This window comes from Barbus barbus (assembly GCF_936440315.1).
Source record: "Barbus barbus genome assembly, chromosome: 50".
In the NCBI taxonomy this organism is placed as follows: Eukaryota; Metazoa; Chordata; class Actinopteri; order Cypriniformes; family Cyprinidae; genus Barbus; species Barbus barbus.
In genome coordinates this window covers 8,535,701-8,562,562 of record NC_136728.1, presented here as the reverse complement: position 1 = coordinate 8,562,562, position 26,862 = coordinate 8,535,701, and the positions used below count along the sequence as shown (strand labels likewise).

General features: G+C 35.1%; 3 protein-coding genes across 9 annotated transcripts; 2 read left to right on the top strand and 1 right to left on the bottom strand.

Annotated features, from left to right (window-relative positions):
* Nucleotides 1-393: 393 nt before the first annotated feature.
* LOC306868452 (beta-1,3-galactosyl-O-glycosyl-glycoprotein beta-1,6-N-acetylglucosaminyltransferase 3-like) lies at nt 394-11,820 on the top strand. Of its 2 annotated transcripts, none has more exons than XM_079414624.1 (2): nt 394-1,739; nt 10,000-11,820. In XM_079414624.1, exons 1-2 carry the CDS (start codon nt 496-498, stop codon nt 10,046-10,048), a joined length of 1,293 nt encoding a protein of 430 aa, XP_079270750.1. In that variant the 5' UTR covers nt 394-495; the 3' UTR covers nt 10,049-11,820. The 2 variants fall into 2 exon arrangements, with proteins under 2 accessions (XP_079270750.1, XP_079270749.1); XM_079414623.1 differs by lacking the exon at nt 10,000-11,820 and adding an exon at nt 2,744-3,791.
* LOC306868453 (beta-1,3-galactosyl-O-glycosyl-glycoprotein beta-1,6-N-acetylglucosaminyltransferase 3-like) lies at nt 10,093-11,674 on the top strand. The gene has a single exon (XM_079414625.1). It carries the CDS (start codon nt 10,390-10,392, stop codon nt 11,461-11,463), a length of 1,074 nt encoding a protein of 357 aa, XP_079270751.1. The 5' UTR covers nt 10,093-10,389; the 3' UTR covers nt 11,464-11,674.
* LOC306868450 (BCL2/adenovirus E1B 19 kDa protein-interacting protein 2-like) lies at nt 11,583-26,254 on the bottom strand. 6 transcript variants are annotated; one of them, XM_079414618.1, is made up of 12 exons: nt 26,129-26,231; nt 25,434-26,044; nt 21,494-21,589; nt 20,593-20,666; nt 20,300-20,485; nt 18,060-18,242; nt 17,450-17,552; nt 15,601-15,732; nt 15,160-15,246; nt 14,976-15,074; nt 14,660-14,695; nt 11,583-12,878 (listed from the first exon to the last, which is right to left on the bottom strand). In XM_079414618.1, exons 2-12 carry the CDS (start codon nt 25,766-25,768, stop codon nt 12,821-12,823), a joined length of 1,389 nt encoding a protein of 462 aa, XP_079270744.1. In that variant the 5' UTR covers nt 25,769-26,044; nt 26,129-26,231; the 3' UTR covers nt 11,583-12,820. The 6 variants fall into 6 exon arrangements, with proteins under 6 accessions (XP_079270744.1, XP_079270743.1, XP_079270745.1 ...); XM_079414620.1 differs by adding an exon at nt 13,439-13,486 and having other exon boundaries at nt 12,751-12,878; nt 25,434-26,248; XM_079414617.1 differs by having other exon boundaries at nt 25,434-26,254.
* Between the last annotated feature and the right edge of the window lie 608 nt (nt 26,255-26,862).

Genomic DNA, 26,862 nt, shown 5'->3' with positions numbered 1-26,862 from the left:
AACACAAACTTTAAACTTAAGAAGTACTAAAAAATAACTAAAAGTATTTCATTTTTGGGTGAACTATCCCTTTAAATGAAACGATTGTGCAAAAACAGCTACAGATGGTAACCAAAAGATAAGATAACCACCTTGCTCAAAGAGCCGGATGATGATATTTGTTACATTAAATCTTTCTTAAAGTTTAAAAAAAAATTTTTTATTTTTTTGTTAAACATCTCTGGTATACAAAGCTGTTTTATTTATTGAATGCTCTTACTGACCATGGTAAACAATCACACCCTCCAGGAAAATGACAGCCACACCTCTATCCTGTGTAATAATTATTATGCCTTTTAAGCAGAGCTCAGCCCTTCCCCTTTGAATATGATTCGCTATCTTTCAGTTCTTACCACACACTTCTGGTATGTGAACAAGAGAGGCTGTTTCATACCTCACTTACACAGGATTCCTCTCCTGGTACTTGTTTCTGGCAAATTATAATCTTAACTCAACATGGGATTTAATAATCAGAGGATTATGAAAATAATCTCCATCCTTTCTGTGATTGTAACCATATCTGTCCTTAAGATGAATTATCCAGGACAAAGGACAAATTGCTCTAACAAGAAACAGACAGTCTTGAATCACTTACTAAAGCAGGATGTTGGACAACTACAGGCTTGTTCTGCTATTATCCAAGCAGACATGGATGGAGTGGACAAGGATGTTTTCAGGAAGCTCCTGGCTTCTAAAAAAAGAAAAACTTTGCTATCAGAGTCATTCTACCTCAACGCAACCAAGGATTGTCCATCCTACATCCGAGACAGAGGATTTCTAACCATTTCTCTCAGTAAAGAGGAAAAAGATTTCCCCATTGCTTACTCCATGGTGGTCCATGAGAAGATCGAGATGTTTGAAAGACTCCTGAGAGCCATTTACACTCCTCACAATGTCTACTGTGTTCACGTGGACCAGAAGTCTCCTGAGATCTTTGAAGAAGCAGTAAGGGCCATTACGTCTTGCCTGACCAATGTGTTTGTGGCCAGCAAACGGGAGCATGTGATCTACGCCTCCTGGTCTCGAGTTCAAGCGGACATCAACTGCATGCAGGATCTGCTCAAGTCACCTGTCCAGTGGAAGTATCTGCTCAACACATGTGGAACTGATTTCCCCATTAAAACCAATGCAGAAATGGTTCAGTCTCTAAAATACCTGAATGGAAAGAACAGTTTGGAGTCTGAGACTGTAGAGGCCAAAAAGGGCCGCTGGCAATATCATCATGACGTTACAAATGTTGTGACTCGGACAGATGTTAAAAAGTCGCCTCCACCAATAAAGACTGCAATGTTCTCAGGAAATGCTTACTTTGTGGTTTCAAGAGAGTTTGTGGAGCATATCTTCAAAAGCAAAGAGACTCAAAACTTCATGGAATGGGAGAAAGACACGTACAGTCCAGATGAGCACATGTGGGCTACATTACAGCGGATGCCTTCAGTACCAGGATCCAATCCTCCAAACATCAAGTATGAACAATCGGACATGAACGCAATTGCTCGTCTGGTGAAGTGGAGCTACCATGAAGGAGATCTAAAGAGTGGGGCTCCTTACCCACCATGCACTGGGACGCACAAACGGGCTGTGTGTATCTATGGAGCTGGGGACTTGAAATGGATTGTGAGGCAACACCATCTTTTGGCAAACAAGTTTGACCCAGAAGTAGACGATGTAGCCATCAAATGCATGGAAGCCTTTTTAAGGTACAAAGCTATTTATGGTCGATCATTACTAACAATTCAAAAATCGGACATTTTTTTATGATGCTATCTGTATATTTTTGTAAATAATGTATCTTTCAGTTCTTTGATAAGAAATATATTGATATGATATATATTTTATTTATAGCCTATTGAAAAACCAACAAATGTGACAATAGATAACTGTTTATATGCATATTTTATGTGCTAATCACTTTCACACTGTTGCTGAAGATATGTTACTTTGTACAATCTTCATATTACATTCCTGCAAAGATGACAAAACTTAACTCAAACTTACAGTTCTGCTGCAAAAAATAAGGGCAGTTGTGTTTTAGACTATATATGGAATGCCAATTCACTCTGAAATGCCATCACGCGCAGATGAAACTTCTGCAGTGCATAAGAAAGAGGATATTGATGGGGTTTGGGCGGAAATGAGAGCCACTGGTGTACTGTGTGGTAGAAAACAAATAGAGTGTGGCATGTGAACTTCATCAGTGACTGATTTAAAGATTGATTTAAAGCTGAGGCACCCTTAGTGCCTAACTGTAAATACTGTAATCACAAAGAGACAATAAGACAAAGACATAAATATTGATTTCCTTAAATATCACTAAGAAAACAATGACAAGTAGACTATTAAGGAAATATCCTTTAACAATCTTAATACTTTCCATAGACTGATTTTAGAATTTTACAGTCACCACATCCCTATCCTAAGGTACACTATACTGATCTGTAATGTTTGTTAATGAGCAATTTATGAAAACTGTTATGAAGGACTGCCATATTTTTAAGAAAGAATTTAACAAACCAAAAATTATATGAAATTCTCAATGCATATGAAATGATTAAAATGAACATGAAAGTGAATATATGCAGAAGAGTATAGAGTAAGAAATCTTCAAAAAAGGAAACAAATAGCAGTACAAAAATATTCTGTTCAATATTCAGCCAAGAACATGCAAGCCTTTTGATAAAATCTCTTCCTGTTCAAACGATAGAACAACAAAGTTCACTAGTACACCACTGCACAAAGATAATGAACACTGAACCAATACTGTGTACCTCCTTGCTGTTGGACGTCAGAAAAGCAACCGCTTCTACATCCTCTTGGATAAGCATCTCCTCCCATGCCAGGCAAACTGGTTCCTTGATGAACTTTTAAAGGCACATTTTGTGTTCAGTTTGCCATATGATAGTGCACTTGTGAACCTTTACACATTTTAATGAGCATCTTCGTGCATACAGAGTACTATGAAGTGAGGAAAGGTTTATTATAAAAATGTCAGATGCCATTTGATATTCAAAACTCATATAGTGTTGCGGATGAAATTTTGTATATCATTCCTTCTTTTGTAATGTTTTAATTCAACTTCAAATTGCACTGCAAGAGAGAATTAAAAATAAACGTTGATATTGACAGTGAAATTATGTTCTGTACAAAAAAAGTTGAGCCAACTTAAACTTTTAAGGCAACCAGCTTCAGCAGATTTTTGAGTTTTCTCAACTTCTTGTTTTAAGTTTATAGAGTTTATAAAGTTTAAGAGAACTCAATCTGCTGATGTTTAAGTTTAAGTTTAAGAGAACTCAATCTGCTGATGTTTAAGTTTAAGTTTAAGAGAACTCAATCTGCTGATGTTTAAGTTTAAGAGAACTCAATCTGCTGATGCTGGTTGCCTTAAAATTTTAAGTTGCCTCAACGTTTTTTTATTTTTACAGTGTTGTGTGTTGTAGTTGATTAAACTATGTTTTCAGTATATTTAACAGTGTTTTGTAGATCTTTTGAGACCATACAGTGAAACACATTCTAACCACCTAAACATGCAACTCTAAACATTGTTGTTTTTCTGTATCACTTTGAGTGTTATTTTAACACCTTTTTTTTTTAGTCAAATAAGGAACTCTGGCATGGTGTTAAATTAGCTCCAGGAAATGTGAACAAGTGTTGAAATCAACTCAAGTGTTGAAATCAATTGTGTATAACTGGGATACTGAGAATCCACTTCTTAAGTGCACAGATTATCTAAGTAAAAATGCAATGAAATTAAAAGGTCAAATGTTAATTTACTGTGACCCAGAAAGCATCTTTTTGTAGATACCTTAACCACACTCAACTTTCACTTTTTCTACTGACAGCCATTCAAGTAACTGAATGGTATGCTAAATGGTTCGTATGAACAACATATGAATCAATAAATCTTTATTATATATATGTATATATATATTATATTATGTTTACATTTAATATATTATAGTAGAAGTTTAAGCGGTGTCCAGTTTTGTTTTGAGAGATCTTAAAAGTATGATATGGACCAGTCTGCTGCCTTTCATGCCAAGGATAGATAAGGTACTGTTTTTTGGCTCCATCAGTCTATTAGTATTGGCATCACGTGTTTGATCAGATAATACAACCCAAGTGATAGTATCAAAAACAATTGTTTTACAGGGATCTGTGCTAACCGAGCAAACAAAATTTGTTTTTGTGTGCTTAAGTACAGTAGCCTGTTTGACAAGGTGATATCATGGTGCCCTCTACTGAAGACTCATTTAAATAAACTCTGAATACTGTATGAGAAATAGTGGCATGTAGAACAAACTGTACTACAGAATGGCTTCACGTTGACCACACTTCATGTGGACTCAAAGTGTCTGTAACTTCTTTTAACAGCAATGATATTACCCAAACCAGAGGCAATTGTAGGATTTTCACTTTAGGGGGCTCAGCCTCCAATGAGGATCGATCGGTCGGTCGGTCGGTCGGTCGGTCAGTCGGTCAGTCAGACAGACAGACAGACAGACAGACAGACAGACAGATTGAGATTGATTACTGCAGTATTTCAATGCATTGCATAGATGGGTATAATACCCTCTACGTTCAAGTACAAACAGAAAAATTTTACCAGAAAACAACATAACTTTAAACTTACTTCTCTGCATTTCTATCCTTCTCTCTCCTGTCTCATGTGTTCTTCTGCTTCATGCTCTCTCTGTCCCTGTGACAATAATATGTATGGCAACTTAGAAATCATGTGTATTTTTAACTTACCAGACACTTTATCCAAACCAACTCTATTCACTTTCTCACCTAGATATTGACCTTGCCTTTTCTCTACTGTGCTTTCTTCTCAATGTGCTCTGCATTGACTTCACTCTCTTTTTGCACTGACTTTTCTGAGACCCCCCCCCCCCCCCCAAAAAAAAAAAAAAAGAATACTAGATCACTTGCCAGTGAATGATGATTTCTTGTTGAGTGACAATAACCTCAGAACATTTAAGTTTATTCATTGAGAAAAAAAAATTGAAAAATTATTTAGGGTGCAATGACTGCTATCAGTGTTGGGAACATGGTGGTACTGTGTGTGAGAGGCTGTCCGTGTTCTATTCTCACCTGACTGCTGCTCATTTGCAGACCTACTCCCTACAAAGGAATATATCAAAATGTTGATCATCATGTTATCTAATTAATTTCAGCTTTTTAGCTTCATAAACAATACAGTAGGTTCTACATTAAATGATATCATTAAATCATTCTTTTTATTAAAAAAAAAAAACAACTTTGCCACTTCTCTAATTCAAAGTAACATCAAAAAAAAAAAAAATCCCTTACTCTAAGGCTAATACATATATATATATATATATAAAGGGGTGTTTATATAAAGGCAAGGGAGGCAGTGTCTCCTCTCCTCAAAATTGGATGAGAAAATAATTGATATTACAAAAATAAAATTGCGCAAATATGAATAAATATGAAATTAAGCCCCGGTTTCACAGACAGGGCTTAGACTAAGCCAGGATTAGGCCATAGTTAAATTAGGACATTGTTATAAACGTGTTAAAATATAAAATATATATGTAATTTTTATAAACATGCTTAGAAAAAAAAATACTGGGGTGCATCTTGAGACAAAACAAAGGCACCGATATATTTTAAGATCTGTAAATGCAAGTTTACTTCAGTTGAAACAGCTCAGATTTACATTTTAATCTAGTACTAGGCTTAAGCCTTGTCTGTGAAACAAGGGGTCAAAGTCTAAAAGTCACTTGTTTTTCTAAAGTAACACTGTCCAACAGCGACACCCGCAAGTAAAGTTATAGCGGAGGCTTGCGTCCCTTCGGTCCATTAACTTTCCACAGAGACCCCTTAGCGTGCCGTGACTTTTCTGGAGGCTCATTGAGATGTATGTGGGAAAGTCACGAGAGAGGAGGCAATACCTCCATCGAGCTATTATTAGATATGATCGGTTATGATTGGATGTGACTGATTCTTGCGATTAATTTCGCCTTTTGTGTTCGTGCAAGGTCTCGGCCTGAATGAAGAAAATGATGGCATTATTGACTTATAATAATGTATCATGTAAGAATTATAATGTATTATGAATTATAATGTAAGTATAAAACTCTCCCGCTTAAATATCACTGATTTGTGTCATGTCAAGATGAAACATGAAATGGCTTGAATGAAGGATGTATCTTCGCACCTGTCAAATCACCTTTATTTATATAGCGCTTTTAACAATACAGATTGTGTCAAAGCACTTAGCAGTATCAAACTGGAGGATAGAGTGTCAGTAATGTATAATAAAGATTAAACACTCAATTTTCAGTTCTATTCTATGCACTGTCCTTGGAGCGGACCTGACTTACATTTCACTGCTGGGTATACTCTGTATAATTGTGTATGTGACAAATAAAAATCTTGAAATAACAGTCCCAGTGGCACAGATGGTAAAGTACCTGTTGAAGGTGTTTTTGACGCGTTCGATCTGGGTTTGAATCCACATTTTTTTTCTAACTGTCAATCACCCTGATATGCAGATAAAATGAGTGCATTTACTGAGTGCCCTCTGTCACTCTCTTTAATAATTTCTGTGTATGTCACTATGGTAGTTAATATCACATGCATTGTAATATGTTTTATAGGGGTGTGACGAGACACTTATCTCACAAGACGAGACGAGACACGAGACTGGGTTCACGAGAACGAGACGAGATTTTTAGATTTTTTAAATCCTCAATAATGAAATATATAGGGGAAAATAGTATGTTATTCAACTGAAAAACACAAAATGCAGATGTAGGTGCATTTTGAAATCAACTTGTACTTATGAAATTAAACGTCTCTTTTAATGAATTATATGCAGTAATAAACAACATGTAAACTAGAGCTGCACGATTCTGGATAAATTGAGAATCACAATTTTTTAAATAAACTGCAGATCACGATTCTGACAAAATGTTAATTGCTTTAGTCTTTTAAAAATATACATTCATTTGAACAAAATAATACAAAAAAAAATCAATGAAGGAGTCAGTGTCTCAGTTCGTAAAGACTTGTTTCATTATTGGAATCTCCTGAATGAATGATTCAATGTCAAATACATTTTTTAAACGGGTTGTCGCCACCTCCTGGCGGAAGATAAGTGTACTTAAAAATACTTTCGTTTTGAATTCAGAGTTGAGAGTGAATGAGGCAGAAAGTTTCAGTGAGGCTTCAGAGGTAAAGATTATTTATAGCATTGTCTATGATAAGATATTTCTTATACCTTTTAACATAGACTAATCAGATTAATGTATAATAGATCAGAACAGAATAAAGGAGTATGTGAATGTGCAAGTATCCATTACTGTGTGCCATGTACTGTACATATAACACAAAATACAATTTGAAATATGTAAACAATAGTACCCTTATAAGGACATCTTTATAACTTATACTCAAAATGGTGCACATTAGTACCTTAGAGTACCAATATGTACCGTAATGTACAACTATACAACTTTTTGGGGTAAATAAGGTACAACGATATCCTTTTAAGGGTACTGTCCCAGTGACAAGCTGTTGTAGTTCTTTCTTCTCTCTTTCTTTCCTTCTGTTTTATAATCATAATAATATAATCATTAAGCAAAAAGGTATGATTAAAAATAAAACCTGTCAATTAGACAAGGGGTTAACTGAAAAAAAAAATAATAATAATAAATAATTAAATAAAAACAGGTATAACACTAGACATTCCGCTTCCATTTTTTATTTTGTACTTTCTTTTAGTGAAACACAAAATGAGACTTTTCCTTGGAAACACAAATGGAGTCTTTCAGACAATACAAATGGATCCCCATTTGAAAAGCCAAGCTCGAAAAAAAGTGCAATGAAAGTAGGCCATACAAACATCTGAGCATTATTGAAGTCTTCTGAAGCCATGATACCTTTGTGAGAGGAACAGCCTAAAAGTTAAGCCATTATTCACTGAAAGTAGTGCTGTTGTTGCCTTCAAATATCTTTGCAGTTGAGTATTTTTTTTTTAATTCTCACGCTCACATGACCAATAGACGCCACACATATTCAGCTATTCAATAGCAGCCGCGAGTTATATGTGTCACTGGACCACAAAACCAGTCATATGTCCAGGGCCGTCGCTGGGAAATCTGGGCCCTGTGCACTAAATTTGCTATGGGGCCCCCTCAAAATCAAGTTCATTTTTGGGTGATTTTCCCTTTAAGAACTTTATTATTTGTAAATAATATACACCTAATTTATATAAGACAATGATATTGATCTTTATTCAGGCCCTTATTGAATTAACATTTTACTTCAATTAAAATTAATTAGAGCTAACATCTAAAAAGAAAGAAGGTCTTGCTTAGAATCCAGAGTTTAGCTGACTATTAATAGGATGGTGGTCACAAGAAGTAAAACCATGGTCATCATTACCATGGTTATATGGTTTTTAAAATAAATAAGTAGGCTAATAATAAACTATAAAATTTGTAGTTAAACTAAACATCAAGAAACTACAAAACACCTTCTATAAAATTAAAATATTCCCGAATATGTAATAACAGTAACATTTATAATAAATTGTTTTATTTGTATTGTCAATTGTACACAGTTAATAACTTCAAGTTAAATTACTATGGTGCTGAATTGACAAGCCTAGTGCCGTTTTCCAAAATACCTCATTGTTTTCAGCCAGCATCACTACAGAACCTTTAATGTTCTCATATCACACGACTGTATAACAATTCTGTGTCACATCTGATCAAGAGACTTGCGCTGTTTAGCCTATCTCTTATAAATCGTGGCCGAAGGGAGGTCTCCCTCATGTCGGCGATCGGCCCACTACTTGAATAGAATGTCCTGGTGCTCCCGATGGCCAGTAGGCGATCGCGGGCCCCCCAGACCGCTGGGCCCTATGCACTCTGTCACCCTTTTCCCACCACTAGCGACGCCCCTGCATATGTCACACAGGTAGCAATAGCCAACAATACATTGTATGGGTCAAAATGATCGATTTTTCTTTTATGCCAAAAATCATTAGGACATTAAGTAAAGATCATGTTCCATGAAGATATTTTGTAAATTTCCTACCGTAATTATATCAAAACTTGATTTATGATTTGTAATATACTTGGCTAAGAACTTTATTTGGAGAACTTTAAATGCGATTTTCTCAATGTTTTGATTTTTTTGCACCCTCAGATTCCAGATTTTCAAATAGTTGCATCTTGGCCAAATATTGTCCGATCCTAACAAACCATACATCAATGGTTTTCTCAAATTCAAAAAAATGGACCCTCATGACTGGTTTTGTGGTCCAGGGTCACATATTTCATCTAGAGTGCTGCAGGCACCATGCCCAAAATCTGACAATAAATAGCTACCTCATTTGCTATACATTTATGTTGTGAATTTCAGTGTAATAAATGGCACATAGGTCTTCAACCATGCTCCTGGGGACCCACAGTCCTGCAGAGTTCAGCTCCAAATCTAAACAAACACATTTTAAACAGTTATAATCAGGGTCTTCAGGATCACTTGAAAAGTCACAAGCCAGGTGTTCTGAAGCAGGTTAGAAATAAACTTTGCAGAACAGTGGGTCCCCAGGTCAGGAGCAGGGTTAAAGACCTATGGAGTAGCAAATTTGAGTGCTGATGTAATTACAGTACACCAGAGTGCGAGCCTGAGCTATTGCCAAGACTTATCACAGACACACATAGGCATGTATTTTTACAAATATTAATTTTACCTTGTAATCATAGCCTACGTGCACATTATTTTGTTGTTTCGTTGTTACAGTGTTCTGTCATAAGCCTGTAAAAATTGAAAATTGAAAACTGATTTTTTTTGTGACAAATTACCCCACGTAATATGAATACATGCACTGCTTTTTGCACATACATCGTAATTTTATTTCCTTTAAATGTTAAATAGTTTTTGTATCCATAACTGTGTTTGTGCTTTTTGTTTTTGCTTCCATAGTCCAGGAAATTACCTTTCATTATCCCCATATGAATGTATCCCTTGGTAACCAGGGTTTTGTCCATGGGGGACCGGTCCCTACTTTGCCTACTGTATACACCTGCCTTTTAGTAGGTACATCTCTCATATGAACCAGAGAGGACGCTTCATACCTTACCGATACAGTGGCAGTAGTTTCTTGCAGGTCGGGTTTCAAACTGAAAATGGGATTTAATAAACCTAGGATTCTGAAAATAATTCCTATTCTTTCATTGGGTACAATGCTGTCCATCGTCCTACTGAACTATCCAAGGAAGAACTGCCCTTCTAAGGGGGAAACTGGAATTGAATCACTTACTAAAGCAGGATGTTGGAGAACTACAGGCTTGTTCTGCTATTATTCAAGGAGACATGGATGGAGTGGACAAGGATATTTTCAGGAAGCTCCTGGCTTCTAAAAAAAGAAAATCCCTGCTATCAGAGTCATTCTACCTCAACGCAACCAAGGATTGTCCATCTTACATCCAAGACAGAGGATTTCTAACCATTTCTCTCAGTATAGAGGAAAAATATTTCCCCATTGCTTACTCTATGGTGGTCCATGAGAAGATTGAGATGTTTGAAAGGCTCCTGAGAGCCATTTACACTCCTCACAATGTGTACTGTGTTCACGTGGACCAGAAGTCTCCTGAGATCTTTGAAGAAGCAGTAAGGGCCATTACGTCCTGCCTGACCAATGTGTTTGTGGCCAGCAAACAGGAGCATGTGATCTACGCCTCCTGGTCTCGAGTTCAAGCGGACATCAACTGCATGCAGGATCTGCTCAAGTCACCTGTCCAGTGGAAGTATCTGCTCAACACATGTGGAACTGATTTCCCCATTAAAACCAATGCAGAAATGGTTCAGTCTCTAAAACACCTGAATGGAAAGAACAGTTTGGAGTCTGAGATCGTAGACGCCAAAAAGGCCCGCTGGCAATATCATCATGACGTTACAAATGTTGTGACTCGGACAGATGTTAAAAAGTCGCCTCCACCAATAAAGACTGCAATGTTCTCAGGAAATGCTTACTTTGTGGTTTCAAGAGAGTTTGTGGAGCATATCTTCAAAAGCAAAGAGATTCAAAACTTCATGGAATGGGAGAAAGACACGTACAGTCCAGATGAGCACATGTGGGCTACATTACAGCGGATGCCTTCAGTACCAGGATCCAATCCTCCAAACATCAAGTATGAACAATCGGACATGAACGCAATTGCTCGTCTGGTGAAGTGGAGCTACCATGAAGGAGATCTAAAGAGTGGGGCTCCTTACCCACCATGCACTGGGACGCACAGACGGGCAGTGTGTATCTATGGAGCTGGGGACTTGAATTGGATTGTGCAGCAACACCATCTTTTGGCAAACAAGTTTGACCCAGAAGTAGATGATGTAGCCATCAAATGCATGGAAGCCTTTTTAAGGTACAAAGCTATTTATGGTTGATCATTACTAACGGTTCAAACATCTGGCATTATTTTATGATGCCAGTAGTGATGTGTTCTTTAACAGTCTATGCATTTTTTTTAAAAATTGTCAGTGTGAATGACTTACGGTATTTATTTGGATAGAATTTCTGTAATTTATTATTTAGTTTTTATACTGGCATACTTACTGATAAGAGGACACAAATGGATAAATACAACTATATGTAAATGTATACATAAAACTTCCCTTTGTTTTATATTTTATTTTCTTTGTAAAAGATGTATGTGGAATATGAGCGTATATGAATATAACAAATGAACCTAAAACACATACGTTTCAGTTTTGTTCAAAAGGAGCTTAGTGGAGATGCACTGTTAAAAAAAAAAAAAAAAAAAAATACCCTTGTGTTCTGTTTTCTGCAAGGGAAATGACACAACATTGAACTGTTGGAGTATTGTAAAACATTCATGATGACAATGTGATTTTCGTGTGGAAGTTTACTTGCAAGATCATGACATACAAGAACCCCACACTCCCAAACCATTAATGAAAGTGAATTGAAGAAATGTTACTGGTGCTGTACATTTTGCCTTAATTCTTTTGCACATTTCTCCACGTTCTCGAATCAAACACCAAATCAGAAGTAAACAATACGTGGTATAACTATGAGATGTTCAGTGAGCAGATGGCAAACAACAGCAGACTGTGGCCCAAAAAATAACATTTGAGTCATAAAAATATATTAATCTTTCTCCTTTATCACCTTTTGATATAAATATAGATATTTAAATGTAACGCAGAACATGCATAGACTAGTTCGAAAAACGGAGTGCCTTAACTAAGAGCAAGATACAATTGGAACTAGAACACGTTGACAGTATCTACTTATTGAAATGATACATAAAAAATGTTATTAAAATGTTTAACGCAGAAATCAGATGCCATCTGACAAATGTTTGGCACACAAATGTAACAGGAAGAAAAAAAAGTCACATAGCGTAACAGGCAGTCGAAGCTTTAAAGCGACAGTTCACCCACAAATAAAAATTGACATTATTTACTCACCCTCACGTCATTCTAAATCTGTATGACTGTTCTGTGGAGCACAAAAGAAGATGTTTAGCAGAATCTACAAGCTTTCAATGAAAGTGGACTACGACTATCAAAAAGAGCAGCTTGGACATTCTGCTAAATATCTTGTTTTGCGCTCCACAGAAAATGTGACATGGATTTGGAATGACATGATGAACTTAATTTTATGGCGAACTATTGCTTTAAAAGGCACTTTTCTGACATCAAGATCTTGCGTTCTCCAGTTAAAAGAAACCAAATACATTCTTTGATTCTTCCCGATTCTCTCTTCAGCTCTTCTAACTCACTCTGGCACTGCAGCGGTGGCCATCTCCACCTTTCCAGGCATGTCCTGGTCAATCCTAAATCGGAAAAACAAATTATAACACTATAAATGAAATCGAATCCAACACTAGCTGTTTATACACAAATCAATACACAGACGACGTCACAAAAAGATCTCATGACTTTACACTCAAAGGTTTAGTCAAGACAACTTTTTGATTGAGGTTAAAACATCGTTATACAAACACAACAAGCAAAATGATTATTTAAATCAATTAATGTGGAACTGAAGTCAGTTGACTCTGTATTGTTCATTGTACAAACTGGCTGAAAAACATTTCCTGAAGAAAATTGAATTGAAGCTGCTATACAGTTTCTAAGGCATTCTAAGTTTTATGTGTGGAAAACAGAGTAAACTGTAACGCTCTGTCTTGTCCCGTGTGATCACCACTGTGAGGTTTACACTATTCATTTAAGGCACGTGTAGAGCTTGGGCATGCAGTGAGCAGTAAGAATGTGCATTGGGCAGGCATGCATTTGAAAATAAATTAATTAATTAATTAATGTAAACCACCCGTGACTTTACTATTCACATCCTTCACCATAAAGTCTGTTTTACTAGCGTGGTCATACATACCATACTAACACTGGCAGAACTGAGAGGACACAACGTCAGAATCTAAATCTGAGAGACATTTATTTCAAACACAAGCAAGTTAGCGCATTTGCCCAAAAATGAAATTAATAACAGTTACTGGATGATTCAGATCTGGAGTATCGCTGGCCTAACTCACTGCAGACTCAAAAATGTGAGGTAAAAGCAAGAGATTTATTGAATTAGAGCTACATAAGTGTATTAACAAGAATAATAAAAAAAAATAATAATAATATTTGTCTTTTTATATATTCATATTAGTGCTGTCAAACGATTAATCGCATCCAAAATAAGTTTGTTTACATAATATATGTGAACATACTGTGTATATTTATTATGTATATAAATACATACTAACACAGTAAATTTAGAAAATATTTACATGTATATTTATTTTATTTATATTACATATAAATATATTTAACATACAAATATAACATTTTTCTTAAATATTTACACGTGTGCATTTATATATACATAAATATATACAGTACACACATTATGTAAATAACTTTTATTTTGGATTCGATTAATCGTTTGACAGCACTAATTTATATATAAAATGTATACACTATGCAATTATATATTCGATATCATTTTGTAAATAAAGTGAATAATTCGTTTTCATAAATCTTATTCGTTTTACAAGTCACTTTTTTCCTCAAATTAAATAAAATTATGTCTAGTCCTTTGAACCCCACTGTACATTTTTATTTCAGGGTTTTTAGTCATTTTATCAAATAAAATGATTTTTTTTTTTTATTATTTAATAATTAAAAACTTGAATGCATTTTAACTGCTTTGAATGGTTTGTATATTTTTATAGCGAACACAGCAAAAAACTGAAACTGCAATAGCGATAGGACAAAAACTACAGGAAATACTGCTTGCCTCAGTGGATTTAATAATAAAAGGTCAAGTCAACACGTCTGCTTTTGAAACAAGTGACAAATTGTGCTCAATTTAAAAAGTTAAAATGCAAAACAGCTGCATTTACAACAAATGATTATAGTTAGATGGCACACAGAAGGAATTTTGCATCTTGATAACAATCAAAGCAGCAGCTCAAAAAGCAACTTCTGGTCCAGCGACCAAGTATAGGTGTACACTTAATAAAGCCAAATGATTAATTGTTAGTTTCGTGCAATTCAGGCAAGGTCAACAGAGATACGACAGGGATCTCCGGAATGAAAATACAGATACCTTTTATGTTTTTTCCTATTTTTTTCTTCGTCAAACCTTAGAGGAAAGGCAGGAAGAAGGGTTAGGGCATAGAGAGTTTCTGACGATACCACAGCCAACAGCAGCTAGTACTTGGGAGCAGATCAGACTTTCAGTAAAATAATTACAAAGCTGGAATACTGCTGAGAGAGGAGAACAGTATGGAAACTTCAGTACGGAAGGTACTCATTAAACATAGCTAGTCAAAACTCTTTCAGAGTCATGAACGTACAGTAGAAACGGATCATTTCCTGCTTAAAGAATAGGAAGCAGTAGGGCATATTAAAAGGATACTTACTGTTTAATGCAGTCTGGTATGGAAACGTACTCCATCGGGACAAGCTCAGCAAGGTCTGTCAGGCTGTACACATACTTGATTTTCTGGCTAAATTTTGAGCTGTAATTGGAATGCACTCATAAGGTCATTGCAGGACATCGGTTCATATTAAAATATATTTGAAGGAAACTAGATAGGGACTGACCTTATAAAAGGTTTTGTGAGGGCCAGAAGGGTGCGAATAAACCAGGATGGGTGCACTATTATCAAAGACTTCAAATTCTTTCTTAACCTGTATCAGAACGATGTTGTACAAACATAAATTTAGAATTTGTATATATTAAAAGTTATATTAAATATTATATTAAATATTAAAATATTAAAAATAAATATTTCAATTAATACTATTTAGAAAATTGTATTCATTTTATATTATACATTTATATTATGCATTTTTATTTATCACATTATTACATTTATTTTCCTACGTTATAGGTAGTTTAATAGCTGTGGACTTGAAATTGCCTTTCTGGGTTATTTGGGGTTGGAACTAAATTAAGTTGAAGATAAAGACAGAATCTGCCATTTAAAGGGACAGTTCACCCAAAAATGAACTCTTAGTAAATATTGGCAATGAGATTCTCACCTTCGATCTATTTGCTGATAGCATTTTCTGAGCCAGCCCACACTGGGCATCTTTCGGCGTGAAGTGGCTCCATTCAGGTATACAATCATATAGTTCTCAGCTACAAGAAGCTCTAGTGTTCCTATGACATACCTGAATGACACACAAGATGTTAGTTGCAAAACAAGTGAGGACTTGTCCTAACAAACTTAAGGTGTTGGCACATTTGTTAAATTTGGATAAAATTTGGGGTAAACAAATCCCTTGTTTAAAATTGCCAGTAATGCAGTAGCTTTCAAATCAAGCAGCTTTCTGTTGGCATTGAATCCACGTAACCCGTTGTTAAATCTGTGAGGAAATCTTTCACTTCACACAAAATTCCACGTTCTTGTCGAAATTACTGGATTTCACCCATGAAAAATCACCAAACAATGGTAAATGTGACCACTAGACATGCTAAAGTTATAGTTCACCCAAAAATGAAAATTACCCCATGATTTACTCACCCTAGGTGTATATGACTTTCTTTCAGATGAATACAATCAGAGTTGTATTAAAAACATCCTTGCTCTTCCAAGCTTTATAATGGCAGTGAATGGTGGTTGGGATATTGAAGCAAAATAAAGTGCATCTATCTATCATTAAAAGTGGGGTTAATAAAGGCCTTCTGAAGCAAATACAAAGATGAAGGCATAGAGTAAGCTCCCCATCGCTTCGCTTCAGAGGCCATTAATATCTACAATGTCTTGAGGCTGAGTAAATCATAGGGTAATCTTCATTTTTGGGTGAACTATCCCTTTAAATAAACAGAAAATGCATAATGTTGGGGAAAATAATAGTATTGCAAAACAAAAATGCCTATATTTAATTGTGAAAAAAAAGTGTTCTGTGATAGTGACAAGAATTGAGATACTTTTGAGATACCTATTTTTTTTTTTTTACAAAATGGATTTCAAAATGGTGGAGTTACTTGAGTCAATTTTACTCCAAAATAAAATGAAATCTTATTTTAGTTGATGGAAATATCATCATAGTTGATGAGAAAGTAATTCCTTCAGTATTTTGTTGACTAGATTAAAAACGTAAAGTTTTCATCAGTCCAAATGGAAAAACTGTTTACACATTATGTTGGAAGCAATTAGTATCAACACATATGTGACCCTGGACCACAAAACCAGTCATAAGTATACATTTTTAGAAATTGAGATTTATACATCATCTGAAGGCTGAATAAATAAGCTTTCCATTGATGTATGGTTTGTTAGGATCGGACAATATTTGGCCGAGATATAACGATTTGAAAATCTGGAATCTGAGGGTAGAGAAAGCTGTCCAAATGAAGTTCTTAGCAATGCGTATTACTAATCAAAAATTAAGTTGATATATTTACAGTAGGAAATTTACAAAATATCTTCATGGAACATGATCTTTACTTAATATCCTAATGATTTTTGGCATAAAAGAAAAATCAATAATTTTGACCCATACAGTGTATTTTTGGCTATTGCTACAAATATGCCCCAGTGACTTAAGACTGGTTTTGTGGTGCAGGGTCACATATTTGCCTTAATTTCATCAGTGTTGCCTGTGCAACAATTTGTAGAGAATGTAAAAATGTAACTGCAATGTAAAATTTTTAAAAGTTGTGAATAAACATTTTTGGATTTCACATTTAAGTCAATATGTTTCTTGATAATTAATTGAGGGATTTACTATCAATTTCTAAAAGAAAATTGTTTCTACACCAATTTTTTTCCAGTGTGGTCGCTTTACAGACGTCTCTTACTGTTTTAAAGGGATCTTGACCAGAATAAGCCATGTGGAACATCACTAGAAACAAAACGGTTGAAAACGGCCATCTAGAGCTTACTTGAAAAGATTGTCCATGATGTATCTGTAATTTGGTTGATTGCTCTCAGGCATAAAGCAAACAGCAAAGATGATAATGGCATTCAGTCCATCGCCATAGTAACCTGTGAAAAGGGGAACGAATGTTTGAAACTGGCTCCTGACAAATGTTTGAACATTAGTTTGCGTTTTTACAGCAATTACACAAGTTGACAGATCCAATCCATCTGAATCAACAGCTCAGTCTGTGTAATTGTTCATTATATAACAGCATGCAAAACAGGCATTTCAAATGAAAGCGACAGCTGTTAGATGGCAAAAGGGAGGGGGAGGAAGTGGAAAAGGAGGAAAGACAGATGGCTACAGGCTCTTCTGACTGAGAGATGATCTGGAAAAGGTCTGTGGCCTTATAAATGACAATAAATGCCGCAGTAATGCTCTAAAACATCAGAAGCACTGTTTTGAGAGTGAGAATGCAGCTAAACATAATAAAACAGCTCTGAATGTTTTCAGTTTCATCCACTGACAATTTCGACCATGGACAATTTCACTTCCTGAATGGTGCAAACAGAAAATGTCCTTGTGTAGATAACAGACAGGACACATTGGCATGGAGAGGTGCGGCCACTGACCTCCATGGCTGATAACCCTCTTGTAGGGCTCAATGGCCTTCATGTCCACCCGGTGTTCCTGTTCTCCGATGCGGAAGACTCTCCAGCGACGGCCCTCCTCCCGTTCCTCTGTGCTGGTGAACTCCTGCACCGACTCCACTCCTTTACGCAGCAGGTCTGCGTTTTTGGGTTTTGGGAGGTCATCTGACAAGGGAAATAGAGGATTTTAATATTTGTTATTTATGAATGCATGTTTGCAGTTTAGTCATTGTTTGTGCATTTCTATGATCAGGAATGATGCTTTGCTGATTCACAGATGAAAAAATGAATAAATAAATGAAACTAAATGAATAAATTCCACTTGTCCTGTGGTCTTTTGGTTTAGCAAACCCAACTATAAAACTCCTAGGAGTGCAAAACAAGGTACAAATTAAAACTCTGCTTACAGGTTAAACAAGCAGCCAAAGTATCAAAAAACGTGCAAACTAATTTTAAAGGGAGTAAAAATAAACTACACTTTATAATGTGTACATCTCTATGATAAGTGCAATATCGAAGCAAGTGTCGAGCACAAAAAGTGCTGATTTTTTGGCTAAAAATTCCAGGTTGATCGCATTTTTTCTTCAATGGGACAATCACAGAATCTATCAGAGGCTGAAACTGCAAGGATTTTGTGTGTGCAGTGTTATTTCTTAATTTTTTTATTAAAAGTATGCAGCTGTTAGCTTAACAACATGCTAATGTAAGACTATAGAAATCCAGTGTGATGGTAATTTATTTGGGCTCTTCAGGTTAGGCACTTCAAATTCGATAGGCATAATGTCTTAGAAGGAAGCTGCCTATGTAGACAGTAGGTAACAGTAGCCAGCGAGGCAGCTAGCTAGGTTTTGAAACAGAGCTAATACAACACTACCTACATACATGCTAATGCTAGTTTCCAATAAATATAGTACTTAAGATTCTAACAGTTCAATATAGATAAACACCTGTTATAAGATGTAAGAACCCTTGTGAAAAGTGCACTTAATTTTACTGAATGTGCATTTGTAGTGCAGTTTACAACTTTAAAGTGTGTTTTTAAAAACTGTACTTGAAGATAACATTAAAAAAAAAAATTAATAAAAAGTCAACTCCCTTAAGAAAATTTTACTTCAAATAAAACCAAAAAACCTGGTTAATGTTGTTTAACTATGATGACTGGAAATTAACCTTGGCTTTGTTACACTTAACCATAGTTTAACTATGGTATCTGTGGTTATACAAATGGTAATAAACATGCCAAAAAATATAAAAATGACTACACGTTTACTATAATAAAACTGTGGTTAATTTACATAAGGGACTTTCGAGAGTCATATAACCATTGGTTGTAAAGAAGCACAATTTTAATGTGTAGACTAACCTACTAGAGCACATGTGAAGTACTTGATTATAATTTGAACTATAGTTAAAGTAAAAATATTTTCAATGTAATAAATTGCATTTATCATTACATTCGACAAACACGTTTCAAAAGAACTTACATAAAAGTATATTTTCGATTCCCCTAAACGCTTGTCAGTGCTTTCAGCAGAACAAGTAATAATAAAATTACATTTAAAAAAAAAATTCTGTAATACGATATGCTTTTTAAACAAACGCTAAAATGCAATTCATTTTCACAATGGAAGGCTGCTTTGGCCTCAAATTCAAAGTGATTCATTTCCAGCGTTGAAAAACACATGATCAGGACACCAAAATGAGGCTGATTAATAGAATCAGATCTGATGAGATTCAAGGAAAAACCATGCACAAATCAAAATCCAACCATCAACATTCTCCAACACAAGAACAATGGATAACATCTGATTTGTAGCGCTGTATCAACCACACCAAAGGGTGATATAACAAAAAGAAAATTAAATCAATGCTGTAGGACTTGATCAGGGAGTAAAACATCCAGTCAGGTAACCTTACCACAAACCGCAGGCCAGCGGCCTGTCGCAAACCAATGAGAAGAAACAATCCTTCCAGGAAAGAGAGAAGAGAGCAGCAGGACAGAAAAACAAAACAAGAACACATAATACTGTTTAACTAAGAGTTATTACACAAAGCCGGCCCATGAAAACATCTCTGTAATGTTAGTGAGTAAAGAACATTTCTACAGGATCAGAAAGATATGAGTTTGAATGGCTGCAAAATGACTAATTAAGCAGATTAGTTGCTGTTAGAATTATGTAATTTTAAACAATTAACATTTAAAGGTTAAACCACAGTCATACCTTCCCACTCAAACTCATTGCTGTTGTCTGAAGGGGTGTCTATATCGTCCAGGTCCAGTTCTGTACTCTCATCCTGCTCATCTGACAGGACCGAACCCTCACTGTGGTCTAGGTTTAGGCTGATGTCCGGAGCCAAAAGCTTCTTTTTGGTTTTCTTTGCACTGTTAAGTCCATAAGACTGTGAAGCTGCAATAATAAAAAAAAAGAGAGATCATAATGGTTTCTGAGCTATTAATAAATATAAAATTGTCTCTACATATTCTATATTTTTGAGTATCTCTATCATTGCTTACCAGGTGCTCCTTCACCAGAAGGACCAGGGAAAAGCTCCGCATCAAGATGCATATCTTCCTCTTCTGGGAGGGGCCTGGCAACCCAAATAAAACAGATTTGAAAATTATTGTAAAATAATTTAGAATCTGCTATCATTTAAATCAGGGTCCATATTCACAAAACTTCTAAAGGCTAAAAGTAGCTCATAACTTGCCAATTTAGGAGAAAATCTGAAAAATAATGGGTCTGTCAATCCTAAATTTAAGACTCCTAAATTTTTGTTCCAAGAGTATTTCACAAAGCATTTTAGCGCTAAAACTAGCTCCTTAATCTGTGAACGTTAGGAGTAGAGAAGAGGACCGTAATCCTAAAAAGTTAGGAGTAGAGAAGAGGACCACTAAGTCACTAAGACCAATTCCCAAACTTTCCTCCCTGTTGAAAAAAAACAAAACAATATAATACAAACCAATGAAATTCTAATGGTTCCCACTACTAAATAAACATTACAACCACTTTTAACCATTAAAATCATTAAAAAAATGCATTCCTGCAGTGTGTTTTGGGACATATTCCATTAGGATTTAGTGGTTTAACAAGCCACCAATAGAAAGTGACCAATTACCAGTAGAGACCATTACATTTACCATTAAAACCAGTACAATTCCCTTTTTTAACATTTCTATTTTTTATTTCAAACAGTAATATACACTATATTGCCAAAAGTATTGGGTCACTCCCTTCTAAGGAACATGTTTGACTACTTTAGTAATTTCCATGAGTACAAATCTTAATGTTAAAGCATATAATGATATTCTAGGGAATTGCATGCTTCTACTTTTATAGCAACAGTTTGGACAGAACCCTTTTCTTTTCATTGAATTTACAATGTATATCATTAAGAAGAAGAAAGAAAAAAAAAACCTGGGGAAGTCCTCATCTTGCCACTCCTCCTTTAGCTCCACCCCTTCCATTCTCAGCCGCGCCTCTGTCGTAGCAACTGACTCCTGGTGCTCAAAACTGAAGGATAAAAATAAAGAATGAACCCATTTGGCAGCCGTTTTGGTTTTAATCCAGCCCTAGTTCATAACATGTTATTCACTCACTAAAAAAACCAATACGTCCGAGTTGAAAGAGTCCAGAATTCCAAATCTGATACCGGCTGATAGTCATTCATCACAGAGCTACAAACTGCCGTAGTATCTGAGAAACAGCTTCAAACTGCCTAATACGACCACTGCACATTAAGATGCAGAATATCACAGTTTATAATCCATACGGGCCTCTTTGGTGAGTTAATCTCCAATACAAAGGCATGTAAACTCCTGAGGACTTCTTACACCCTGAATTCTGTTACATACGAGATAAGCTCTTTTACAAATGGAAGTAGGCGAGAGAGTTTCACCTTCTTTGGGGAAAGATTTGGGTGGTGACTCTAGAAAGGAGTGTGTTCAAAGTTCAAATTTTTCACCGTAAAGAACAAACCCGCTCTAATTTCTTGGAAACAGAGCAGAATAGGATGCTCTTCTTGCTAGAACTAAAGTCATTTCACAGAGAGATCACTGCTAGGGTGGGACGCTCCTCAAGACCGAATAAAAAAATAAAAAATATTACTAAACACTAGATCCAATGTTTGAATATATCTATAATTTAGACTGTAACCAAAGAGCACAGAATACAGAAAAACTAAATTCATCCTCATGAGCTATGTTCAGACTGGAATACTAGCACACTGCTTCATGTGCAAAAATTATAAAACAGTATGCAGTACGCAATTTCAAACAGTAAAAAGGCCAGTGATCTCCTCGGAAAATAAAAATAGTAACATTTTCAGTAAAATCATTTCATTTTCTATGGGGGTTTTCAACCCTGTTTAGCACGTGTCTAAATAGTTTAAAACCCTGATTTGGATAAAATTGCAATAAACATTAAATGAACATCAAAGTTAAACAGGACAAATATCAAACAATTTAAATGAAAACTGGCAAAATCGGCAAAAGGGGTGCAAATGGGAGTAGCTAATTTGGGAGCAAATGTTTGAAGCATTGCTGTTTTAGTATTATTAATATACTATTTCAGCTTTTACTGTCATTTTTAAGAAAATGTTTTAGTGTTACTTTAAAATTTTTCTACTATATTTCAATTGATTTTTTTTTAAAGTTTTATTAATTTTAATATTTTAAACTTATTTTACATTTTTTAGTTTTTCCTCTAATACTTATATTTTAGTTCATTTTTATTCATAAAAATATAATTTTAACAAATTAGGAACCATGAACTAACAATAAAATGTATTAATCTTGGTTAATGATCATTTTAAAAACAATTTTCATTTATATTCATTCTTAAATTGAAGTTATAAATGTATTTATGTATATAGATTTAACCTAGATTAATAAATGAACAGCTAACGTGAAATAATGTAACTTACTGTAAAGTGTTAGCATAAAAAAAAAACATTTTTATTGATTTTAATATTTTTTTTAAATGAATAAATAGTCAAATTAACCAATCAAGAGTCAAAGAGGAGATATTAAAAATATCTGCAAGTGTTACTTCCGTTTGCCACAAAGAAAAAGAACATAAGATTGAGTGCACTGCATGTTGGGATATAGACAGTATTCTACTAAGTGCACTCAACAGCATACTGCATATTTTGGTAAATGCATATATATATACCATGCATTCAGAAAATATGCATACTACACATGCATACTGCAAAAATAGAAGCATAGATGTAAATTATTGTGAACATAGAAACTTGATTGCATGCGATGGAAGACCTTTGACTAAGAAAAACTGGTTTTCATAATCTAAAAATACCTTGTATTCCCATCAACCTGTTATTTGCGTGTGTACAGGCTGTTATGTCGTCTGATTTTAATGAATGAGGCTCAGCAAAGGAGTCATTCATCCACCAGCTGTTTAGTAATTTCAAAGAGAGGCTGGCACTCTGATGTGAGACACTGGTTAACTGCAGATGGGAGCTAATTGCCATGTCATCCACGTGGTATCCGCCATACTCCTCCAGGGGGAATGTCTGCCGCTCTTTATGCCACCCTCCCTACAAGAGATCTGCAACACTTCACACTGTCATGTAACGGGACACACCACTGCATGTTTGCTCATGTCTCATTGCTAAAGTATTACATGAACACAAAAGATGATCTTCTGAAGGATGTTTAAACTGTTTTTGCCCATACAATGAAAGTCAATGGGGTCCAAAACAACTTTAGACTCCACTGACTTTCACTGTATGAATATAAACAACAATTTTCATTCTTGGGTGACATATTTCTAAGATTTTTAAATGAGATTTTAAGTAAAGGATTCAAACCCTTAAACCTGTTATTACAAAGCAGAATCATAGACTTAGACTCTGATAAATGCAGTTAATAAAGTAGCACACATTTTTTTTTTTTACAGTAACTAGGTACATGCCTGAGACCAAGCACATGACTGGATAGACTGTACACACACGTATGTTTTGCATGCCACCACACCCTACAGTAAGTGACAATAACGGCTCACAAACAAAAGGCCATTCATGAATAGGGTGTCAAATAAAGTCTCTTTCCATGGGGTTTTCAACCCTGTTAGCACCATTAGGTATGTGCCTAAAAAAACACTTAATTTGGGTGACTTTCTAATTTTCCAGCAATAAACATTAGATTTAAACAGAATAAATTATCAAAATGTGTTATTTTAGTATCCTTTACATACTTTATTATACCATTTATCAAGATTTCAAAGTAGCTTTTATTATATTTAATTTTGTTGTGTTACATGCTTTTGTCACTTTCATTAGTTTGTTTCAAATATTTCTATTTAGCGTTATTTTTCGTAAATGTATAACTTTCTTACTAAACTTACTTTTAGTTCATTGTCAAGACAACATTTCTAATTTTAGGTTTCTAAATTTGAGTTAATCTAATATCTATATTTTAGTTTATTTCAGCTTTATGAAACTGTTTTGGTTTTAGTTGCAACAGCTTAGCAGAGCTTTTAATAACAAATACTTATTCGTACAATAACTTTGGTAACGGGGTTGAACGGTTCAGTTTGACGCAGTCAACCTACAAACATAAAGTTTGCTAAAATTTAGAACATTTTAGGATATTATTTGTCGCCCTGTAATGTGGTAGAAAGCGGCAAATGATTTTACTTCCAGTGTGTTAACAATTTAAGGAATGTTTTTATAGGAGAGTAAAAAAAGATATAGTAACAGGGTGGAGTAGAAATGTGGGACAATTAATTCCACATTTTCAGTCATTAATAAACTATAATGAAATGAATGTCAACAGATTAGATCAAAATAATTATATCATTGCATGATTTTACCTGTTGATACAGTAGAAAGGGGGAATACCTCTGAGGTAGAATTTGCCAAAATCAACCGTTTTCAGTTAAAAACATCTTATTAATGGCTTTGTTTATTACAAACATGCAGCTTTTCACTTCATACGATGTTAATTGATGGGAGTGAAGTTGTGTGGATTACTGTGATGTTTTTATCAGCTGTTTGGACTCTCATTCTGACGGCACCCATTCACTAAGTGATGTGAATCTGTTCAGATGAAGAAACATATCTTGAATAACCTGAGAATGAGTATGTAGCAGATATTTTAAAATATTTACCCTTTAAGGAGAGAAGCAAACATTTTATTTATTTAAAGTTGGTTATTTTTCTTGCTGTTAAGTAAGATTTATAGTTCAAACTTCTCCCAACAAAACCATGGGATTTGCTCAAATATTCACCAAAAGCAACCATGGGAGTCCAAACTGTAGCATATGCAAAGAACGTGCAAGTGACAGTCCTAAAACTTGAGCATTTGTTTTGAGCCACAGACAGTGTTCCCATTACCTTCCATTGTGCTCAGCTGCTGAAGAGAGAGGAGTTGAAGTCCTCACGCCTTGTTTTTGTCTATTGTCTGGAGTCGCTGCTTCCTGTGGAGGGTCTCCTGTTCGGACCGGACTGTCCCCATTCTCCAGCGAATTTTCTGTTGTGGGGTCCCGAGGTGGTTCTTCCTCGGAGTGCCCCGATGAGGATGATGATAACGGGCGACTTATATTTCTGTTTTCTTGCGTCTCAGATGTCCGGCAGGGTGTGTCTGATTCGGGATTACTTTTGTTGGCGTTCAGGTCACTCGAGTCTCTCTGGTTTGAGATTTCTTCAGTTGCTATTACATCTGTAGCCATGATCGATGACTGATATGTGCTCGATTATAATCGATCAGAAAAAAAATGCACGAAAAACAAACTGTAATATTCAAACAATAACGACTTCACATAGTCTTTGATTTATCTGATTACTATTAATACTGATAACAGACTGTGTTTTTAAAATATGAGCATTTATGTGGCTATCAAGTAAGTTATGTTGTAAAACAATCTTGCCCTTTTAAGTGAAGTCCCCGCTGAGTGTGTGTTTAGTCAGTCCCTTTCCTCTCCTGCTTCCTTCCTACAGCAAGACTGCTGACAGTTTAACACACAGAACGGTGAGAAACTGGTGTCGATCATAGCAAAGCACAGGGAAATAACATTTAAAATGGTCGATACCGGTCTAGAGGACAGTTTTAATAGCTGATATCTCATCTGTTGCTTTAACCGGCCGTCATTCTTCTTTTGGAAGTGTCTGGTAAGTTAAGGTGAAGTCTGACTCAATAATACACATAACTTCCGGTCACACTGTTGATCGTATTCACAATATTCAAAATAAAAGTCCCCCGGATTGTTTATTAAAAGTCACGAATCAGCTCAGAAATGGTTGTAAAGAAGTATATAATCTGTGGCTGATAAAAGTACAATAATAAGAACGTATTTATTATTTTAGTGGAAATGTTTTATTGGGTGTTGAGAGATGTAACATTAAATGTGCTGAAATTTATTTAAATACTTGTAAAATATTTTTTTACAGGGTTAACAAAAACTTTAACTAACCCCCCAAAAAACATTTCTTGAAATTAAATCAATATTAACTGAAATTAAATAAAATAGAATAAAATAAACTTAGATATAGGCTAAACTTAAACTTATATATTTCAGGTAGTTCATGAGGCAACATTTCTCATTTTCATTTAATTAATCTTGATGTAGCCTACTTAAATACCTAAAACTAAAATAAAAATTAAGAAAAACAATACAGACGTTTTAAAATAATAAAAAACTAATAAAAATAACAACCCCCCCCCCCCCACACACACACACACACACACACACACCACCAGACTCTGACTTTCTTAAACTATGAAAAACCGCCTTGAAATTACGAAATATTAGGCCTACGTTTACAA